General features: G+C 41.7%; 1 protein-coding gene across 1 annotated transcript in view; it reads left to right on the top strand.

Annotated features, from left to right (window-relative positions):
- The window catches only part of RSBN1 (round spermatid basic protein 1), a 28,682-nt gene extending 6,661 nt beyond the window's left edge, over nt 1-22,021 (top strand). The window contains exons 2-7 of the mRNA XM_075264072.1: nt 13,921-14,603; nt 18,118-18,255; nt 18,409-18,551; nt 19,400-19,567; nt 19,751-19,859; nt 21,244-22,021. Of these exons, the coding sequence (XP_075120173.1) occupies nt 13,921-14,603; nt 18,118-18,255; nt 18,409-18,551; nt 19,400-19,567; nt 19,751-19,859; nt 21,244-21,639 (1,637 nt within the window). The 3' untranslated portion in view covers nt 21,640-22,021. The remainder of the gene's footprint in view (nt 1-13,920; nt 14,604-18,117; nt 18,256-18,408; nt 18,552-19,399; nt 19,568-19,750; nt 19,860-21,243) is intronic.
- Nucleotides 22,022-24,450: the final 2,429 nt, after the last annotated feature.

Genomic DNA, 24,450 nt, shown 5'->3' with positions numbered 1-24,450 from the left:
TGTAATCCCAGTGGTAGATTTTCCAGTTGTTTTGTTTGCTGCTCATTTTGGAAAGAATGAGCCTTCCTCATTCCTAGTACATAAAAATCTACCAGGCCTGCAATCTTCCTAGTGTACATTTTTAAGGCCTCATACCATTCGGTGTGTACCTGTATTAGGCTATGCTAGCCAAGTGTCTGGTCAGGGTAAGTTCACACGGTGTATTTTCGTCAGGATTTTGAGGCCGTATCCGCCTCAAAATCCTGACCAAAAAGACGGCTCCCATTGAAATCAATGGGAGCCGATCAGTTTTTTTTTTTTTTTTTTTTTTTTTTTTTTCTTTTTTCCACGACCCGTTTGTTCCAGAAAAAGAAGCGACATGCTCATTCTTTCAGGCGGATTCATCTCCTGACATCTGCCTGAAGACACTCCCTCCCAACTAGGCCCATTCATTCAGGCCTAATCCGGAGCGGAGTGCGCGACTGGATGCCAGTGCAATGCATCGGCATCCAGTCGCAACTACGCCTCAGGTTCCGGACCAAAAAACCCCATGTGAACCCGGCCTAACACGTCATGATCTACAACAAACAGACCCTTCCACCATAGAAAGTGTTAACACCCACTTTGCTAGTGTATCCTAATTTGCATTAGCACTAAAAGGTCTTATATCTTTGGAGTTCTTGCACAGGTAAACAAAACACCAAAATGTTTAGGGAGACAGTGAAGATGGCGTATGTCGCTTAGGGGGCGTTCACACTACCGTCGGTGTCCGACAGCTAGTGTCCGCTCCTAGTATCCATTCAAAATCTTGTGCGGACATTAGCAGCGGACACTAGCTGTGTCCGTGACATTTTGCATTGATTCAAGTGGAGATCGGGTGCGTTCTTTTACTGTCCGTGTCTGTCCTTAACTGTCCGTTCCCAAAGATGTCCAACTTTTCAAGCGGACAGCAAAACCCGACATGTAGGTTTTGCTGTCCACTTGAAAAATCTGACATCTTTGGGAACGGACAGTTAAGGACAGGCACAGAGTGTAAAAGAACGCACCCGGCGTCCATTTAAATCAATGCAAAATGTCACGGACACAGCTAGTGTCCGATGCTAATGTCCGCACAAGATTTTTAATGGACATTAACAGCGGACACTAGCTGTCGGACACCGACGGTAGTGTGAACGCTCCTTTAGCTTTTCAGACCCGATGATGGGTCTTTTTAAGATTATGTACTGGTGCATTTCTTTAAGGGAGATCAAAGACTTAAAGAGGTCATTTTACCTTCTGGGGCACATGCTGTGTAATACACTGCTGGAAAGCTGACAGTGCACTGAATTCAGCGCACTATCGGCTTTCCTGTTCTGTGCCCCCAGTGAAGAGCTATCAGTGCCGGTACCGTAGCTCTTCACCGTCAGAAGGGCGTTTCTGACAGTCGGTCAGGAACGCCCTTTCTCACAGCAGTGTCTATAGTGCTGTACTGTGGGAGTGGGCATTGCTTACAGCCCAGTGATGACGCTATAAGCACTACTGTGAGCTTGGGCATTACTGACTTCAGAAATGCCTTTCTGACAGTGAAGAGCTAAGGTACCGGCACCGATAGCTCTTCACTGGGGGCACAGAACAGGAAAGCCGATAGTGCGCTGAATTCAGCGCACTGTCGGCTTTCTAGCGGTGTATTACACCGCATGTGCCCCAAATGATGAAAGGTCCTCTTTAAGTTGCTTTGTAAATTATGTGAAACCATCTCCTGCCACAATTCATTGCAGATAGGGTGTAACCTACTCCAGGCCTAAAATCTTAGTAAATCTAGCTGCATTATGTACTTCCATCCACCAATTCATTAAATGAGTTATCCAGCTTCTACAAATGATCTGCAAATACATCCACAGCAGTGCTACATACTCATTGTCCTCTGTGCAGCCTTTGCTTGGCTTTGTTTTCGTTGCTGCTCCTTCTATCAGTTATTTACATGCAGTTCCGTTTACATGACCCGAACAACAGAAACCCAAACGCTGGTGTGAACCTAGTGTAATATGTTGAAAGTAACTCTGCTATATATATTAAAGAAAGAGGTTTTCTTTTCTACTTTACCGCCAGGATTTCTTGTTTTCACCTCCAGTTGGCAACAAGTTGACATAATTGTAACAATAATCTCTATTTAGGATGGTGTTGTACAGAAAGTACAGATAATATGTTTAACTAATATTGTGAACATAAGTATTGTTATATTGCTATTAATTATAATTTAATGTGCTAGGTGAAGAATAAAAATGAGCAAAAGAAGACATATTAATCAAATAAGAAGAATGATCCAATATCTGGAGCCATGAATAATTTGGTGTGTGTTAGATAAGAATGAACAAGGTGAATTGAGGATAAATGTAGAGAATTGTCTTGGCTATTATGTTAATAGGAAACAATGAGAGAGAGGGTTTAAACAAAGTGTGTAAGGAGCTTGGTTATGGCTTATCATGTTTATACAAGTCTCTCAGATTCCTGTTAGTTAAATTTGATTTTGGTTATTTTGTGATGAATTGTCCAGCCCTAGTATATACTTCTCTTCTATTACACTCTGCCCGTAGCCATGCAAAACACGTCCTAATATATCATTTTTAAATTCGGCACCATTTATCTGATTTATTTTCAGGTCACTGACCTCAACTACGATGTTTCATTTACAAGCTCAGTACCCCTCCCTGTGAGCAGTTCAGCTAACAAATGAAATCTCATTTCAGAACGTGACCTCGGATGTGGGAGTGACATGTTACTTGTGATTACGTAGTAGGGGGGAGATTGGTGAAGGGGGAAGGGTATGCAGAGTGAGATCAGGCAGATGAATCATGGGAAATGCAGTGTATCTACAGATTCACTACATGTAAACCATGATAAACCAAGCAGCAAGTAAAATTAAACCAAACCAAGGGTGCACAAGGGAACAGTGAGTGTTCAGCACTGCTGAGGATGTGTTTCCAGATAATTTGTTAAAACTGTATAACCCTTTTTAAAAATATCCCCTATGCAGTTTGAGCTTTGATAAAGTGGCTGCAGTATCTAAATTTTGGTTAATCCGCTTTGATTGGCTTCATCACTGACCTTAACTGTTAATATAATTCTAATAGAGCTAGCACGTGCGTATAAAACTGGCCGAGCTCCTGACCCCAGGCCTTATTTTCCCTACTCACATCCACCATACATGTATAGTGAATGTTGCCATGGGTTTTATTAATCCAAACTATTACAATCTATCTGAAACCTTATTTTATTTATTCTCATTCTGTCCAATGACTTGTGAGGGATACAAACTTTCAGCAGTGGATAAGCGTACAGACATGAGAATCTTGTCAACCCAATTTTGAGCTTTTCCTAGCACTGCAGAGGGGATGCAGGTACTGACGCTCTGACTCTTCATGTGACTGACAGTATAGCAGGGTTGGTCACCTAACAGAGTTAGAGTGTTCTGAGATGAGCCTGAACTTCTAGACTTCTAGCGCTCCACACTGGGGTGTTTTTTTTTTTTTTTTGTTTGTTTGTTTTTTAATGTGGATTGTGAGCCCCACATAGAGCTCACAATGTAACATTTTCCCTATCAGTATGTCTTTGGAATGTGGGATGGAAATCCATGCAAACACGGGGAGAACATACAAACTCCTTGCAGATGGTTCTTTTGCCCTTGGCGGGATTTGAACACCAGGACCCAGTGCTGCAAGGCTGCAATGCCAACCACTGAGCCACCGTGTGGATCCCTTAATTCAAGTTTATTGACAGAGGTGAAGAACAGAATACAACGCAATCGCAATGATGAAGGGGAGACAAGTGGTTTTATCCCCCACTTAACCCCTTTAAAATTGTAGTAGAGTGAAGCTCTTGTTTGGAGGCAGATATATATTGTGTATGTTTATATACATGGATAGAGATGCTTAGAAGGCTCTGTTTCCACTCTCTGCCTTGAGCTGCTTCAGAAGTGGCTCTTATATAATAAGTAGTAATAACAAATTTACTCTAGAAAATGGTAAAGTCAGGCTGGGGTTGGATGAGAGCACAGAAGAGTACAGACAAGTGATTTTCTGTTGCTCATGTAACATCCTAGTTATCACGGTTTGATAAATTGCCATTAACAAGACGTAACATTGTTATATTTACACTTCTAATCGGCCCTGGTTTCTTATGAGGGGTAATATGTAATGGCATTTCTGTATTTATATTTAATGTATTATATGCATGAAAAGCAAAGTAGATCCTCTGAGTTTTGTAGTTTTGCATGAACACAACAGATTCCTCTGTTTCAAAACCGAAGCCGAAATGGAAAACCTGTGTGTGAAACTGAGGTGTTTGTGCTGGTAGACTGTTTATGGTGTTCACCAGACCTGAGGCTGTCTATTCTGGCCAGAGATCTCAGCTTAACCTCTTAATTCCTATCATTATAAAAGTATACTTTAATTTTTCACACCGTGCTTATGGATTTTTTTTTTCTTGTTAAATATTGACACATTGTCATGTGTTGTTGCTACTTAACTCTAAGACCCTTAAGGCTGAGTTCCGCGGTGCCTATACCATCGTGTCTGCCGTGACGGGATGCAGTGCACGGCATCCCGTCACGGCTTTCCGCTCCGGAATAGGCCCAAATGAATGGGCCTAGTCCAGAGGGTGGTGTCGCACGGCGGATGCCGCGGCTGAATCAGCCTCAGAATCCGCCTGAAGAAAGAGCATGTCGATTCTTTTTTCCGGGAAAAAGAGTGCTAGCGGTCTACATAGACTTCAATTGTGAGGAGGAGGATTGTGGCGTGGATTCAGCGCTCCCTCTTGCCCCGTGTGAGTGAGCCTTTAGGCTTTACACTGAGTTTTTTTTTTGGCAGCGGATTTTGACGTGGAATCCACCTCCTAAATCCGCCGCCAAAAAGGCTCCAATTAACTTTAGTGGGGGCTTCTTGCTTCCCCCCCCCCCCCACCACTAGCTAGTAGCCAGATCTCTGCAGGGATCATGTGGCCAGGAAAGTATTTCACAATCTACTTTCCTGTCCACATGATTTGTTCGGGCAGCGCGCAGCAAGCACATGGATCCCATTATAGTCTATGGGGTCCGTGTGCTTTCTCTGCACACCGCTTGCAGTTGCGTTCGGTATTCCGTTCGGGGGAGTCCTCTTGTGGAGGGTTACGACCACACTTGGACGACCTATCTGTCACCAATGTTGACCATATGAAACCAACAGCACAGTTACATATTCTTATAAATATAAATCTACAAATGAGCAGTCTGCTGCTGTGAGTGAGTCTCTGGTGCTTCAGACTACTATGCTCCAACCGTACTGTAATTTTCCTCCTCCGCCTCCCTTCCTTGAGTCCCAGGTCCAGAGAGCAATGCACCAGTATCATCTGGCCCTGTATTCTCACATTGGCACAGGGAATCTCTTCATTGGTACATTTGTAGACCTGCTCTGAGCTTGCCAGTGTACTGTGCATGCAACGATTGTGTTACCGCACACCCGGAGGCGATGGGACTGCAGACCTCCTTTCCATCACCCTACCTCTCCCGAGTGTATTATAACACATTTGGACCATGCATAGTACACGGTCTTGTAAATCGGTGCCTTTGTTGGCAAGATATGGCTGGTTTTTTTTCCGATATGTTAATATAAGTTCTTTGGAACAGGGAAGCTGTTATTGCTCCAAAAAGATAAGTAGCCCTCACTTCACCAAAGAAGTAATTTGGCATATTGACAGAAAGAACATCTTGACAAAGGGAAAACACTGCTTGATTCAGGACCCCAACCTATTTATTTGTACAGATGGGTTGATATGGTTGTATTCTGCTGACAGACTTCCTCTTAAAAGCCTGCAAACCAATAACAGATCTCTTGTCTACATTTTTTTTTGTTTTGTTTCATGACAAAATCAGATGATAAATGTTGCCTATGTCGTCATATAGCAAAAAATTTAAGTGCATTTTGTAAGTTGTATCAAAAACTGCCGTCTGGCATGTAGCGGTAGGCTTGCCATGCTTTTACAACACTACCCCCATTGGCCACCAGTGTTTCTAGGACTCACCCCCCCCCCCCCCCAACCCTTTGCGCTTGGTATCCAGCTCTGAAAGCACCATGATGGTGAATGCGCGAATGGCAGGGATCTATGGCAACAAGGTTCAGTGCATAGTTTTTACGGTCTTTTCTTCACTAAATACAGGCGTTTTGATGTCCGGAGAATGACTTCTATACTGTATCGGAAGGTTCTTGTGAGAACAGTTTTTTGCATTATTCTGAGTGACTCAGAATGCTTCAATTCTATGGCATGCTAAGCCTATGAATGGATGCTAAGTGTCAGCAAGAATATGGTGACCCTTACTGTTTGTAATATATTTTTCTGGTGGGTTGACAAAGAAAATAGGTATATCTCCCAAATATACATAACCAACCTATATGAATATACCAAAGAAATAATGCACAAAACATAATTGAAAAATATAAATATTTTCTTAAACGTTAAGCACTAAAAACTAATGATAAAATCACATTCATGATAGAGTACTAATTACAAAGGGGTGCCCCCATTAAATAGGATAAAATAAAACTTAACTTTTATTAGATGATGATTAATAATATTAAAGCCGCAGGGCAGAGTGTTACCCCTATCTGAAATGGGAAGGTAAACACCTATCACTTTTTCTGACAACTACGTTGCTGAAAAGGGTTGGTACTAAATGGCCCCCACTAGTGGAGAGGGTTGAATGTGGCCATAAGTTCCTGTGCAACTGTAACATCTCTGCCTGTTCGGGCCTCTGCGTGGCCTCCGGCGCAGGAGGCGTGTGCAGTTTGATAATCTGCTTGAAGTTTTTAGTCGCACTGTGTGAACTCAGCTCTAGTTCTGTGATTGCATTTGCACCACACCAGTCTTCTGCCAATGTTGCCTCTGTCCATTAAGTAGCAAATTGAAGTAGTCTCAGCACGCCGGATGATACGTTTTTTTTTAAAAACAATTCAAATTTTATTGTGGAGACATGCTCCAAGTTAAAAAATAATATAATATATATATATATATATATATATATATATATATATATATATATATATATATATATTCTTGGAAAAGCAACTGGTGGATATGTCCTTGTGCAGACGGGACAGAAGGACGAGTAAGCCATTAAGTGTTTGATTTTGTCTTGCCTGTGATTGACAGCTTTCCTTCCTATCAGGTTCAGGGCAGGTTCTTCCTCCCCTATTTAGTCTTGGCTCACAGTCACACTGGTGCCAGTTATTGCCTCTAGCTCTCTGGTATCTCTTGCTGTTTATTTACTTGTATTCTAATCCTTGACCTCTGGCTTCCCTACTGACTATTATTTTGGACTCTGATTTGGCACTGCATCGCTCTCTTGTTACCGAACCCTGGCTAGCTGACCTCCCTTTGTTGTTGTTCGTCTTGTCTGCGTTTTGTGTTTCACGTATTCAGGGAGGGACTGTCTTCGCCGTTGTCGCCTATTACCTAGGATAGGGCCTGGCAATAGGAAGGGAAAGTTGGGGGCTTCAGCTTAGGGCTCACTGTCCCTTGTGCCCCTCCCTCCAGGGTTCACCAGCAGCTTCTGGGGAATTATCATCTGGCTATTCCCTAACAGCAACATAGATAAAAAAATATATATATAATGTCACACTGCAAGGGATAGATATACGGACAGAGGTCCCATCCAAAACCCGGCACAAAATTGGAGGCAATGCATAGATATCATGATCAGAGCATGACAGAATATCATATCTCCCTATATTATAAAAATGAATTTCTGTCTGTCTGTCTGTCTGTGCTCTAATGCGAACCAAACGACTGGATCGATCTTCACCGAATTTGGTACAGAGATACTTCAGGTATCCGGGAAGGTTTAAGACGAGACTCCAACTCGCTCGGACATACCGTTGCTGAGATACAGCATTCCAAACACAGTGCCCCCCTTAGCCAATACAAACCTGCAAGACTTTCACTCATATTCCAACTGCAATACACACGGTCACTCCACATGCACAATACAACACTGATATCCAAACTGAGATACACGCATCACAGGATTAGATACACAGATCAGCACACGGGTCTGCACACAGTCCCACAGACCAGAGGATTAAATACGCACTTCTGCACACAGTTCCACACACTGATGGATTAGATACAGGCGTCTACACACAGTTCCACACTCCAGAGGATTAGATACGCGCGTCTACACACAGTACCACATGCCATAGGATTACATACACGCGTCTGCACACAGTACCACACAGGGGAGGATTAGATACACGTGTTTTCACACAGTTGTACACGCCGTAGGATTAGATACGCGCCTCTTCACACAATACCACACAGGGGAGGATTAGATACACGTGTCTTCACACAGTTGTACACGCCATAGGATTAGATACACGCGTCTGCACACAGTACCATATGCCGTAGGATTAGATATGCGCCTCTTCACACTACCACACAGGGGAGGATTAGATACACGTGTCTTCACACAGTTGTACACACCATAGGATTAGATACACGCGTCTGCACACAGTACCACATGCCGTAGAATTAGATACACAGATCAGCACACAGTACCACATGCCGTAGAATTAGATACACGGGTCTGCACACAGTCCCACACACCAGAGGATTAAATACGCACTTCTGCACACAGTTCCACACACTGAAGGATTTGATACGTGTGTCTGCACACGGTTCCACATGCCGAAGGATTAGATACAGGTGTCTACACACAGTTCCACACTCCAGAGGATTAGATACGCGCGTCTGCACATATTTGTACACGCCATAGGATTAGATACACGCGTCTGCACAGAGTACCACAGGCCTTAGGATTAGATACACGCGTCTACACACAGTTCCACACTCCAGAGGATTAGATACGCGCGTCTGCACACAGTTGTACACGCCATAGGATTAGATACACGCGTCTGCACACAGTACCACATGCAGTAGGATTAGATACGCGCGTCTACACATAGTTCCACACGCCGAAGGATTAGATACGCGCCTCTTCACACAATACCACACAGGGGAGGATTAGATACGTGTGTGTGCACACAGTACCACACTTTGGAGAATTAGATACATGCCTCTGCACACAGTACCACATGCCATAGGATTAGATACGCGCGTCTGCACACAGTACCACATGCCGGGGGATTGGATACGCGCGTCTACACACAGTTCCACACGCCGTAGGATTAGATACGCGCGTCTGCACACAGTACCACATGTCGGGGGATTGGATACACGCGTCTGCACACAGTTCCACACGCCGTAGGATTAGATACGCGCCTCTTCACACAATACCACACAGGGGAGGATTAGATACATATGTCTTCACACAGTTGTACACGCCATAGGATTAGATACACGCGTCTGCACACAGTATCACATGCCGTAGGATTAGATACACAGGTCTGCACACAGTCCCACACACCAGAGGATTAAATACGCACTTCTGCACACAGTTCCACACACTGAAGGATTTGATACGTGCGTCTGCACACGTTCCACATGCCGAAGGATTAGATACGCGCATCTACACATAGTTACATACGCCGAAGGATTAGATACGCGCCTCTTCACACAATACCACACGGGAGGATTAGATACGTGTGTGTGCACACAGTACCACACTTTGGAGGATTAGATACATGCCTCTGCAAACAGTACCACAAGTCAGAGAATTAGATACGCGTCTCCGCACACAGTACCACACGGGGGAGGATTAGATACACGCGTCTGCACACAGTACCACACGGGGAGGATTAGATACGCGCGTCTGCACACAGTACCACATGCCATAGGATTAGATATGCGCGTCTGCACACAGTACCACATCCTGGGGGATTGGATACGCGCATCTACACATAGTTACATACGCCGAAGGATTAGATACGCGCCTCTTCACACAATACCACACAGGGGAGGATTAGATACGTGTGTGTGCACACAGTACCACACTTTGGAGGATTAGATACATGCCTCTGCAAACAGTACCACAAGTCAGAGAATTAGATACGCGTCTCCGCACACAGTACCACACGGGGGAGGATTAGATACACGCGTCTGCACACAGTACCACACGGGGAGGATTAGATACGCACGTCTGCACACAGTACCACATGCCATAGGATTAGATATGCGCGTCTGCACACAGTACCACATCCTGGGGGATTGGATACGCGCGTCTACACACAGTTCCACACGCCGTAGGATTAGATACGCGCCTCTTCACACAATACCACACAGGGGAGGATTAGATACACGTGTCTTCACACAGTTGTACACGCCATAGGATTAGATACACACGTCTGCACACAGTACCACATGCCGTAGGATTAGATACTTGCATCTAAACACAGTACTACATGGGGAAGGATTAGATACAGCTTTTCTCCAGGTATCCATAACAACTGATCACAGGTTTTTCACTGACATTCAAAATGAGATACACATAATCACATGACGCTTATGGACATACACACAAACCACATACAAAATACACCAGTGCAAAATTGGACAATTCTTATGGGGCCACTACACAAACATAAAATGTAATATACATTACATATATGTCCTCCCTCTAGTGTGTATATATATATATATATATATATATATATATAATATATATATACATATACACACTCTCAGAATTTAGAGAGGACCTTTCATGGTTTGGGGCACAGGCAGTTCTATATACTGCTGGAAAGCCGATCTGTGCCTCGGGTAAATCGCTATTGGTTCCGGTACCGTAGCTCTTTACAGTCAGAAGGGCGTTCCTGACAGTCTGTCAGGTACGTCCTTCTTCATAGCAGCGCCTATCGCGCTGTACAGTGTGAGCGGGGAGGAACGCCCCCTGCCCTCCTGATAATACTCGTCTTTGGACGAGCACTGTGAGCAGAGGGTGGGGTTATGATGCCATACATATATATATATATATATATATATATATATATATATATATATATATATATATATATATATATATATATATATATATATATATATATACCTTACAGAACAGAATACCGAATGCAGATGTGAACCAGGCCTACAGTGGTGCAACAAGATAATAAAAATTATGTCAGAACATCCCTCTAAATAGGAAGAAAGTAAAGATGGAAATAAAGGGAGGATTCTATATTAAATTGTTCCCTCTGCGCCTGCTTTGTGTCCTGTTTATTTTCCAGTTTTCGTATCTTTCTATTTGATGCCCCCCTGTTATATAGCAGCTGGGTGTTTGCAGATGATTTTGGTGTGATGCAGTTGGTATTCGGCTTTTCTTCTGTATTCCTCAGCACTTTATTTGTGGACACAGTGATACGTTCCAGGAACATGCACAATGAATGTAAAAATGGATGGGATAATATATGTAGGTCAAAACCATGGCAACATAGAGATGTGTAAGGCAAAGACGTTGTGGTAATAGAGCACACATATTGAGGCAAATCCTGTGTAATTGCATGGAGCTCTATCATATGCCTGCTAGTGATGGAGGTCATAGACTTTGTAGTACTGGTGATTTGTATAGAAACATAACTATATTCTTGTCATGAGTGTTTCTGTCTCTATTGATGCATCCCATAATTTTATTTGCCTTGGCAGCAGCTGCCTGGCTCTGGTCACTAAAGGTAAGCTTACTGTCCACCAGAATCCCCAAGTCTTTTTCAAAGCTTGTTTTACCCAATAACTTATTATTAAGTGTACGATCTTATATAGTTTCTTCTACCAAAATGCATAACCTTACATTTGTCTACATTACATTAAATTTGCCACATCTCTGACCAAGCTTCCAGCTTCCCTAGAGCCCGCTGTAATACTCTAGTATCTGATATATGATTTGCAAATGCTCTAATGGGTCATTAACACCTTAACGACCAATGATGTACATGTGCATTTCAGGAGGGGCTGTATAGAGAGGGCTCAGGAGCTGAACCTTCTCCATACACGAGGGATGTCGGCTGTATTATACAGCCATCACCCACCGCTAACAGCCACAATTGGTGCCAACTCCTATTGCAACTGTTGACACTTTAGATGCCACAGCTAAACATGTCCGCAACATCTAAAGTGGCCATGTGCTATGGGCGCCGCCCTTCAGAAGCAGGTGATTGGTTGCTATGACAGCTGAGAGCCTATTGAAAGCTGTTATAGCAACCAATTTAAAAAAAAATAAATTATTTTTAGTTTTTTAAATTCCCCTGCCCCTTTCAGCTTCTCAGTACATGGTACAGGATATTGAATGGTACCAGCAAACAATAAGGGGACATTCACACGAGGTAACATGGTGCTGATTCTGCCACGATAAATCGCGGCAGAATGAGTGCTGATAAAAAGACTCCCATTGAGTTCAATGTGTTCCACGCGGAAGACGGAACACATTGAACTCAATGGGAGTCTTTTTATCGGCGCTGATTCTGCCGCGAGTTATCATGGCAGAATCTGCAACACGTTACTCGGTGTGAATTCCCCCTAAGCTATCATGTTGAAAAAATAAATACATAAAAATTTGGCTCTTGGAAGTTAGGGAGGAAAAAACAGATGCACAAAAATGAAAATTGGCTCAGTCTGTAAGGGTTAATAAACATATTTAAAATGGAGAGGATCTATTTCTAAGCCCTGTGGTAGCCCAATACTGACCCTAGTGACTGTGACCCAGTCTCAGTATTTCCCATTACAAGCACCTTCTGTTTCCGATCACTGAGCCAGTTGTGATATTTTTCCCCCAACATTCTTATTTTGTATACTAACCTTTTATTTGGTACAATATCAAAATCCAATGAAAAGTCCAGATACACCGCATTACCCATGTCCAGTCTCGAACTGAAGCCCTAACGTTATTCTGACCCTTTGGTAACAAAATAATTCAATACAGTCCTTCTGAATCCTTCCATTTGTTGACCAAGCTGGCAGTGTAACTGATGGCTAGACATGACATATTTGAGGGCCAGCATGGTGAGGATTGTTTGCATTTCTGGGATTTTATATTTTGATCTTTGCAAAAAGAATTGGCTTGTGCCATTTGTTTGGGGGAAAGCCCTTTTTAAGGCTTAGGCCCCTCCCGCTACCTGCCCACACGTAACCTCAGATCCTCCAACGACCTCCTACTCCGCTCTGCCCTCATCCGCTCCTCACACAACCATCTCCAAGACTTCTCCCGTGCATCCCCCATACTCTGGAACTCCTTACCACGACAAATAAGACTGACCCCCACAATCACAGGATTCAAGAAGGCCCTGAAGACTCACCTATTCAGGAAGGCCTACAACCTCCAATAACACTATCACCGCACTGTCATCTGGACAGTCTCCCCCTCTCCTTCTGTCTCTACCCCCTTCCCCCATAGATTGTAAGCCCTCGCGGGCAGGGCCCTCTACTCCACCGTGCCAGTCGGTTACTGTTAGTATTATATCTACCTGTATAATTTGTGTATTGTATGTAACCCCCAAATGTAAAGCACCATGGAATTAATGGTGCCATATAAATAAACAATAATAATAATAATAATTCATGTCTGCGTTCATGTTTCCGTTCGCTTGGGGACCTCCAGAACAGAAACCTATCTGCATTAATAAAAAAAAAAAAAAAAAAAAAAAAAAAGCGGTTACCTAGGGAAATTCCATGTGCTTTCCACATGAAAAATTCGGAGAGAAAAGTGCTGCTTGCAGGACTTTTCCATTTGCATATTTCATGCGGATAGGGGAATCGAATGGCCCGAATGCAGATGTGGGAAGAAAAAAACAAAACATGGCCACACCTGTCATTGCCTGCCACAGTGATTGAAATAAAAGATTAATGGTATTTACCGTAGTTATTATTATGAATTAGTTATTATTAATTACTATTTGCTGTTTAACTACTTGGTCTTTAGTCAGTTTTGTTGCATACTGTTATTTGTAGTATGTTTTACAAAAATCATTAATACAAAAACTTCTTTTCCCACAGAAATTACTGATGAAAATGGTAAATTTCAGAGGCCGATTAAGGAAGAGGACGATGACGATGCTCTCCTCCTCAAAAAGCTCAAAAAAAAGAAAAAGAAGAAACACCGGGATGACTTAAGGGGCAGGAAGCTGAAAATGTACAACAAAGAGGTCCAAACCCTTTGTGCTGGGCTTACACGTATCAACCAAGAAGCCGTGGATCAGTCTGATATAGAGATAAACAAAGAATCCTCCAGATATCTGAAGGATGAGCAGTTGTGCCGTTCTGACCTGGGTACCGAGGAATACAGGGTGCCCCAGGAGGTCCAGATGCCTTTTGCATCTCACCAGGAGCACTGCATTCGTACCAGTACATTAAATACAGGCTCAAGATTCAGCAGATTGATGCATGAGGAGAATCAGTCCAATGGTGGAGCCCCAGTTTTACATGCCTACATGGATGAACTTTCCTTTTTGTCTCCTGTGGAGATGGAGAAATTTGCAGAGGAATTCCTGGAAAGGACATTTTCTGAGAATGACAAGAGTGCAGCTTACTACGCCCTGGCCATTGTACATGGCGCAGCTGCCTACTTGCCAGACTTCCTGGACTACTTTGCTTTCAATTTCCCAAACACGCCTGTAAAAATGGAAATCCTTGGCAAAAAGGATATTGAGACCACTACAATTGCAAACTTCCATTCACAGGTTAGAAGACTGTTATGTTTTTTTCTTTTTTTTTCCTGTGAGATTAGATTACATTACATTAGTGAAGCCTATGCTTACATCAGATACCATCATAGAGTGGAGGAAATGTCACTGCAAGCCGTGCTATGTCCTCTAGCAAAAGAGCAGAAACCCAACAAGTCCCTAGTACACTGGGAACCCCAAAGATGGCTAGCATCCATTGGTTTCATCATAAGATATATGCATCCTCATGCTTGCTTTGGTTTCCCTGTTTTTTATTTTTGTATTTTTTTTTATATAAATTCCCCCCCCCTTCAAAAAAAAAAAAAAAAAGTGAATTCTGCTTTAGTTCTTTAAATTTACAAGTTGGGTTTAGCAATTGCATAAGACCTGTTTGGGTAAATCTTAGTCAGTTTAAAACCTAACAAAATAAAGTTGTATGAACTTGCTTTGAAATTTAATTTGTTGCCAATTTCCTGAAAAATTTCTGGAGCCAGGTAGAATGGCCAAAATCAAGGCTGAGCATACATTGAGCAAAGACGTTGTGCAGAATGTGCAAGCCATATGGGGCTCTGATGTTCTGTTCCCATCTGATAATTTTAGAGCAGGCCCTATCCTACTTTGTGATATCGGGGCAGAACATCCCATTGACTTTAAGGAATCAGAGTGCCTTCTGTTACATTGACTAGAGCTGGTTAACCTTTTATGGGATGTGTATTTTAGGAGGTAAAACTGCACAACTGTGCGACCGTTAATAAGATAACTGAGGGAATATAACAATAGACCTGCCCTGTGAGTGGGGGTCTCCGCATCCAAGATTCTTCACCCTTAAAGGGATTTTATCATTAAAAAAAGTTTTTTAAACGAAAACCACGTAGGAATAGCCTTTAGAAGGTCTATTTTGTCTCTTACCTTTATCTTGAAGGTTTGTGCCACCGTGTTTAAATTTTTCTTTTTTTTTTTTTTGCTATGGTAATTGTGCTCAGAAAAAGCACAGGAGGCGTTCCTCCTGCGCTCAGAGCACAGCATTGTTATCCATTCCAGCGCTGCCGCTGTCTTCTGCATTTCCTCCTCATTCAAAATGGCCGACGGAACAGCCAACTGAGCATGTCTGTCGGGCCGTTTTGTGGTGGTCTTGTGTAAGTAAAGGAGTGAAGAAGAGGAATGGATAACAACGCTGTGCTCTGAGCGCAATTAGCATAATAAAGAAAAATTCAGAAACGATGGCGCAGACCTTCAAGTTAAAGGAAAGAGATGGATAGCCTTTATAAAAGGCTATTTCTACATGCTTTTAGTTTTAAAAAAAAAAAGGTTGTTTTTTTTTAATGTTTAAATCCCTTTAATATGGCATATGAAATAAACAAGTGCTCATTTGTATGGTTACTGCATCTTTTATTCAGCATAAACTGTTTGTCAGCAGCACATCATCCCATGTAAACACAAGGAAACTGTATGGACGATGAACAATTTCTTTCCTGTTATAGTTTACATTGATCTCTGTAATATCCGTGATCCGCCATACTCCACTGCAGAGACCCATATAGTAGGGCCTATTTTTAATTTTTTTTTGTTGTTCTTCTTGAAGGGCTGTCGCATTACAAACATGTAACTCGATATACGTCTGTGCGCTGTGTCCCGCAGCAATTGGGAGAACAGGTTAGAATGAAAGTCTCCCCTGCATCCTTGTGACTATAGGGCTAGTGTATGATGTGTGCTTCAGTTACTGCTATGGGACTGCAATATCACTTACATGGAGCACAAGCACATCGGGGGGATATGGGGACTTGATAAATCTCTGTAATGTGTCAATTCTTCAGGGGGGGGGGGAGAGCACTGATCAAGTTATAAAGTTCCCTCTGGATCATTGTACTGAATATAGTTTCTTAAGGGTAGCTTGCACGTGTTACAGTGGTCGAGGCATTTCGTCAGGAAAAACATCCGCTTCAGGAATTAGGAAGCTTTTCTTTGGAGCTTTTTTTTTTTTTTTTTTTTTTTTTTTTTTTTTTTTTTTTTCTTTTACTTTTTTCTGCTAGCGGTTTTCCAGCTCCCGTTGACTTGTATTGATTTTTTCCTGAGGCGGAATCCACCTGAAGAACGGGCATGCTGCTAGCGGAAAAAAGAATGCTAGTGGTCTACATAAGCCTCTGTTGTGAGGGGTCAGAGTCTGCATTTAACTGCTCTGTTCAGCCATTCCAGCAATAAGAGATTTGTTTTTCCACCAGTCGAGGTATAGATAAGTCAACACAAAATTCTCCATTTGTAAATTTCCTGGATTGTGTAGTAGTAATATGTAGAGATGAGCGAGTACTGTTTGGATCAGCCGATCCGAACAGCACGCTCCATAGAAATGAATGGATGCACCTGGTACTTCCGCTTTGACGCCGGCCGCCCACTTAACCCCCCCGCGTGTCGGCTACGTCCATTCATTTCTATGCGAGCGTGCTGTTCGGATCGGCTGATCCGAACAGTACTCGCTCATCTCTAGTAATATGGTTTAAGGTTAAGGGTTAAAGGTAGCAGTAATATTGTCCTGAGATGTCTTAAGATATGGTTGTAAAAGCAGTTGTAATCAAAGTCTAGTTTGACTCCGTTTAGGATCTCTTAATGACCCCTTCTTTGGAGGCATGGTAGTAAATACAAAGCCCAGAAGCTGAGATTGATTTATGCAGCATCGGAGTCGCTTTTTTTTTTTTTTATGTTAGGTACAGGTTTTTAATCTTCAAAGTAGGCAGCACATACACACTCTCAAGTACATCTACTCCCAGGCTGACCTCTAAGGGCTAGTTCACACCTAAATTACGTGTGGCTTATTTTGGTCCTGAAAAAAAACTCTTCCTAATTAGGAAGCATTTTTTGGACCTTGCCATGCTTTTTCAAACTACTACACCTGCGCAATTACGCTCTGCCGTTGGGCCTCGGGCACAGCCGACTGCACATGCAGGAGGCCATTTTTTTTTGTGGCCGCTTACGCGATCATGCACAGTACGCACTTGTAGTTCAACTGAGTACAGGAGCGTACTGCGCATACTCGCGTAAGCAGCCACAAAAAAAATGGCTGCCTGCATGTGCAGTCAGCTCTGCCCAGGCCTGGTGGCAGAGCCGACTTGCGCATGCGTAGGAGTTTCACCCCAGCACGGGAAGAAGATGGGTGAAGAGGGAGTTCCAGAAGATAGAGGCATCACTGGAGAGTTCTCTCGCAGCATTGGGGACGCCCCCAGTGCTGCGAGAGAACTCATTTGCATACCGAAGAAAGCCAGGATTTCTACCGACCGGCGGTGCAGAGAAGACCTCTAAAGGTAGGAGAAGAATAGCCTTTCTTAAGGCTATTCCTATGTGTTTGTCAGATAAAAAGGCATTTTAATGATAGGATCCCTATAAAGTATCTATCTGCAGGGCCGGGTTCTGGTCATGTCCATGTCCAGTCTTTACAATACTCTTCCACACCACGTTAGTGTTTATATAGAAATCTAGATTTTACCATTTACTTTTTAGACTGATGATTCTTAATCCATTATTTGGTTCTCATTCATTGTAGGTCAGCAGGACATATTGTTGTGGCACGTATAGAGCTGGTCCAATGAGGCAGATCAGCTTGGTCGGTGCAGTGGATGAAGAGGTTGGAGACTTTTTTCCGGAGTTCCTGGACATGTTGGCAGAATCTCCTTTTTTAAAGGTTTGTTATCTCTGTTCATCTATCTATCTATCTATCTTATTTCAGAAGAGGTTAAGTCTTTATGCCTCTGGCTTGACAACAGAATCGCAGACTTGATAAAATACAGAATAATAAATTAAACTGATCTTTCTATTTTGAACGTTTTTTTTGTAGATGACTTTGCCTTGGGGGACAATGTCTACACTTAAACTTCAGTGTAGATCGCAAAGTGATGATGGTCCAATCATGTGGGTGAGACCAGGGGAGCAAATGATCCCTACAGCAGACATGCCAAAATCCCCTTTCAAAAGGAGAAGGTAACACATTAATACTAGAGGAAGAAACTGATTTGTAACATGCATGGAATTCTTTTTGGACTCAACACTCGAACTGAGGTTCTGTTTGAGCCAAAACTGGAGTGGATTCTGCGGGCAGGGGGAGCAGAAGGCTCCTTTTATTTCACATTCCATGTAAATAGCTTGGGGACCTCCTGAACGGAAACATTAAAAAGTGGTTAGCTAAGAAATCACACGGATCCCATAGACTATAATGCTATATAATAATATAACTAGCACACTGTGTTCATGTTTGATTAGATTTCGTTTTAATATTTGTGTTTCATAAATTTACAAAAAATGCAACCAAATATTTGTGTAGTTATAACTTTTTCTGTCCAATGATCCAAGTGCAAAAGAGAACTTTTAGAAATATGAGAACTCAGTATCCATATCAATTTCAGTATCCTTGAGTCTAAGGCCCCGTTCACACGGGGAGCGGATGGACGGATTTTGGTCCCAAGAGTGACGCGGGAAGCCGCATCACTCTCGGGCCAAAATGCGCCTGTCGCGGGTTCCAACAGTCACTGCATCCCCCTCCGGAGTAGGCTCAAATGAATGGGTGCTGCCGTGAAACGGACGCCGGGGCTGAATCAGCTGCGGAGTCCACCTCAAGAAATGAAGGCTCCGCCTCCTTATGCCACGTGTGAACTAGCCCCAAGGAATCTATGAAAAATGGCCAAAAATGGAACACTTCATATGACTTGTGAATAACCCCATATATTGTCATGGTTTTTATAGACTTTCTGGCCATGACAGTTTTGTTTTTTCTTTTCTTTCATTATTTGAAGTCTTAATCTGTTTAAATGTGTTCCTTTAACATAATGCAGGTCAATGAATGAAATAAAGAATCTGCATTACTTGCCGCGCACTAGTGAGCCAAGAGAAGTCCTTTTTGAGGACCGAACAAGAGCTCATGCTGATCATGTTGGTCAAGGTTTTGACTGGGAGAGTACGGCTGCTGTTGGAGTTTTGAAGGCTGTGCAGTTTGGAGAATGGTATGCTCACTTATTCTTTGAGGAAAAATTGCAGAAAAAAAAAACATTGCCCTTATTTTTTAATACTTATAACTGCAAACGACAAGTATTTCTCAAAAGAAATATAAGTGAATTGCCAAGAATAATAAATTAACGCGTATAAAATAACTACAGAAAATTCTTCATCTGCCTTTTTCTCCCTAGGAGTGATCGACCTCGCATAACCAAAGATGTGATCTGCTTCCATGCAGAAGACTTCTCCCACGTTGTGCAGAGGTTACAGCTAGACCTCTATGAGCCTCCTGTTTCCCAGGTAATCCCATCTATCTGAGATAATCCTGCCAGCTCAGATAAGTAACCTTCGCTTCCCGTTTAACCTCTTCCTGACATCCACCATACTATTATTTAAATATGATGGTCGCTTTAAGGGGTATTACCAACTCGCCTATTCAGCAGCCTGCATGCTGTGTGCTCTCTTCACTTCCTGGTTTTCTCGGCACGTTGGTGGGCGGGGTTTCACTTGCTCCGCTTAGCTCTATTCATAGCAGTATGTTTGCAGTCAGTAAGCTGATGTAGCAGAGCTGGATTTGATTGCAATAAACTTGTTTTAGGACTGTGTTTACATACAGAGGTAACGGACTCCCTATCTCAGCCCTTATAAGCCAAATTCAATTAAACCGACTGATAACTGGAAGAGCTGAAGATAGATAGCTCAGAAATACTAGCAGGAGCTCTCACCTCCCCCCTCCACTATCTGAGAGCAGGAGCTCCGTTACTTGTCTGTGGCAGAGACACAAACAGCTCAGAGCTGCTGCCGAGCACTCAGAAACAAAAATTGAAAAATGTCCCCCAAGTGGGAAGTGGTTAAAAAGAAACTAATCTGATCAGCTGATGATACAATGATTAAAGTCTTATGGAAGTAAATATGCAGCAAACTATATATCTAATTTTACTGTATTAAACATTTTGTATGAGATAATTAACCCCTTCCTGCTGCAGCCATTTCTGCCTGAAATTAGCGTAGCTCGGATGTTTACACAGATATTTAGGATCAGCCATTTCTCATCTTTCTCATTTGTTGTGGTCTTCCTAAAAACATAATCTTTCCATTCCCTACGATAAAGTTGGTTATCAGATAATCTTAGATGCTGTTTACATGCTACAGTCTTCGTGACTAGCAGAAGAGGTTTGTTTTTTTTTTTTTGTTTTTTTTTTACAATTTACTGGAAAAGAAGACAGATCTGTCAGATCAGTTGACAATTTCCTAACACCAGTTTATCTAGATTAATTTAAATTGCTTTGCTCCTGTTTAGTCACCAGCTCTGTGCCTGTAATAATGTGATAGTTGCTTAACGGCCTTTGTAAGGGTCCCCCACAGATTGAACATAGTTCTCTATACCTGCCAATTACCATGCATGCCGATACCTCTGGAAGGATATCACATATCTAGAGAAGCTTTTTTTTCTCAGAAAGTCTTCAGATGTTTCAGCTGTCTTACAGAAAAGTTTTCAACAAAAATCTGTGAACTTGTAGTGGGAAATGATGATCTGTAGCCTCCTGCAGACTTCAGATGTCAGTGATTGAACTTTTTATTTTTTTTTTATTTTTTCTGCCTGTAGCATTTTTTTTCCACTTATCTTTTTCTATATTGCTTTTTTAGTCTACATTCTAAATGTATATTTTTTATTCAATTTCAGTGTGTTCAGTGGGTCGATGAAGCAAAACTCAATCAGATGCGTCGAGAAGGCATCCGTTATGCTCGGATCCAGTTGTGTGATAATGACATTTATTTCATTCCTCGCAATGTCATTCACCAATTCAAGACTGTGTCGGCAGTCTGCAGCTTGGCATGGCACATAAGGTTGAAGCAGTATAGCTCCAATAAAGAAGAAACCAAGCCGGCAGAAGCGGACCACAGCTCTGATGCTAAGGCTCCAGACGATGTTCTTACCACTGTAAAAATGGAAGCGGAGGAAAGTCCTCTGTCTGTACCAACACAAGGACCTTTTGTAGCACCGCTCATTCCATCACAGAGGCTGGAAATCCAGCTGTCACCTACACCGTCTCCTAATACACAGCAGTCAGATTTGTAGATAAAATATTCAGAAGATTTATTTTTCCTTTTTCTTTTTTAATTTTATTTTGTTTCTTAAACCTATTTTTTAAAACTTTTGATGTGAAGTTATAGTTTTATAACAGACTGACTTTATTCCTGTAATTTCCAAATAACTCCCAATACCGGTTTCATAAACCTTTTATCTAGGTTTCTTTTAGCTGACACAGCCAACTGAGGCAGCAGAATATGTAATTTAAGAAACACTGCTGGCTAAAAAAAAGTATATTATATAATGCGCAGCAAAAAAAAATCTTTTTACATTAAACTGTAATTTCGACAGCTTTGCCACGCAAATCTATCAGTCTCAAATGTTTTTTATGCTTGGGGTTTAATAAGAAGCACTTTTTCGTAATGTTTGTAGATGTGGCTAATTTACATTTAGTGAACTGCGTATGTAGTTTTTTTTTTTTTTTTTTTTTTTTCTAAATCATATCTAGATTCAAAATGGTTGACTTTTCTTGCCACAAATTTAATATATATCTATATTTTTTTTTTTTTTATTTTGGTACTAGGATTTTAGTCTTATCCTAAATATTTTAAAAAGTACAAAATAGTCATTCTGTATGCTTTGATTTCTTTTTATTTTTATATGTATTTATTTTTTTATATTCTTTCATCTTCATATAATTTATACCATTTATTTTGATCAAGGACACAAGCAGAATCCAGCACTTAGTCTTTGGGATTTTTCTTTTTATATATCTATATATTTTAAATTCTGTTTTAAATGAAGTGAATTGAATATTATGAAGACTTTCAGTCCAGTTTCTTCCATGTTCAACGGATTGTTGTCGGTTAAAACAACTCATGTTCTAATGTGCAAGAGTGATCTCGCCCCTTTCACTACATTTGATGTATATTTTAGTTATTTGATATTCGAGAAATGACTGTCGACAATATGAAATGGTTTCTGGACTTTAATATTAAAGCTTTTTTTTAATGCAGTGACTTGCCAAGAATAATGCTGTAAGCAATCTCTACACCTATCCTGGATTGTTATATGGTTAACTGTCTGCAAGAAGTTTAGGTTGCCAAGGAGGAATGTTATTTTTGTGCTATTATTGTAGTTTGCCATTGATTCTTAGAAGGACATGGTTTACCCTTTCAGTCTCCAGATAATGTGTGGGTTTTTTTTTCTCTTCACCAATGATAACTTTTATGTAAATCGTATGATCATCTAGTTCTTCCATTTTGCTTAAAGGGGCTCTATCATTGGGAAACCTCATTTTTAACTAAGCATATATTTGCATAGCCTTTAGAAAGGCTATTCCAGACATACCTTTTATATAATCCTCCCATCTGTATTTGAATTGGCCTGCTTTTATTTATATCCTAATCACCAGCATGACACACTCAGGGAAGTTCACTGAGCACTGTGTGTTGTGTGTAAACGGGGGGGGGGGGGGGAGGTAGGGAGGCTGCTGTTGCTGATGACTATGCTGTGTGTAAACAGGGAGGGGGTGAGAGCAGAGAGGCTGCTGATGACTCTGCCTTCCCTGCTCTCACCTCCCCCCCCCTGTTTACACACAGAATAGTCATCAGCAACAGCAGCCTCCCTGCTCAAACCTCCCACCTGTTTACACACAGCATAGTCATCAGCAACAGCAGCCTCCCTGCTCTCGCCTCCCCCCTGTTTACACACAGTGCTCAGTGAACTTCGCTGAGTGTGTCCTGCTGGCTGATTAGCATATAAATAAAACCGGCTAATTCAAAAATGGCTGGGAGTATTAACAAATAAAAGGTATGTGTGGAATACCCTTTCTAAAGGCTATGCAAATATATGCTTAGTTAAAAATGAACTTTGCCAATGATAGAATCCCTTTAAGAAATATCTGTTTTGGATTGTCTGCAACCTGGGTCCTAAGTTTGTTTATAAAGTACCTTCCATTGTTCCCTGCCAACCAGTAGCACACTTGGAAAAATAAACAGTAATTCCAATACTGGTGGAGAACAGAAATGGCAAACTCCCACCTCTCCTATACAGATATTTCCTCACCAGCTTCACAGTTTTAAACCACTAAAATGCCTCTTGCACCTTGTGGGCATTTCAATAAGCTTTGTATTTATTTTTTTTAATAACCATGTATAAATTGCAAGTGGGTGGCTGTTTCTTTACATATCAGCTGTATGAGAACTTTATATACAGTATGATAAATCTTCTAACAGAGTCCTGGAGGCCAATACCAGATTGTTTGTTTCAAAGCATATACACTTCAGTAACATGTTGTTGCAATACAATGCAGGTAAAGTGAGCCACTTTTCTGTGTTTTTTTTTTTTTTGTTTTGTTTTTAAAGCTGTCACAGTGGCTGTAGCGGAAATTGATTTATGATTGTATAAAAGATAAAGCCAAATAGATTTTCAGCATATGGTTCTTAAATGAGCTTTATTTTCTTTTAGAATTAAATGGATTATCGTAAATACTCTGGCGGCTGACATGTCTAATTTTACTATCTCCTGCCCACCAGGAGTGCAGTGCATTTGTGGGGAAGGGGGACTCTTGTTGCAATTCTACTTCTCCTGTTCATGTTTTAATATGTTGTGTTAGAAAGAGGGAAATCAAGTCGCATAACTATTGTTACTGCTGATGAGAAGCTCCCACGTTCCAGTGCAGCCTTTGAGAGGGTAAGCATTTGTCTACTAAACCAAACCATTGGAATCTAGAATTTTACATGAACACATATCGGGATAATAAGGCTTTAAAGAGAAGGTACATTTTTGTTTTAAAACACTGAAATTGCAAGAGTTTCCCTTTTATAGGGGAAGAAAAACAATGGAGAAAAGCACAGC

The sequence above is a fragment of the Leptodactylus fuscus genome, chromosome 2 (genome assembly GCF_031893055.1).
Source record: "Leptodactylus fuscus isolate aLepFus1 chromosome 2, aLepFus1.hap2, whole genome shotgun sequence".
Classification (NCBI taxonomy): domain Eukaryota; kingdom Metazoa; phylum Chordata; class Amphibia; order Anura; family Leptodactylidae; genus Leptodactylus; species Leptodactylus fuscus.
This window is presented reverse-complemented; position numbering and strand designations above follow the sequence as displayed.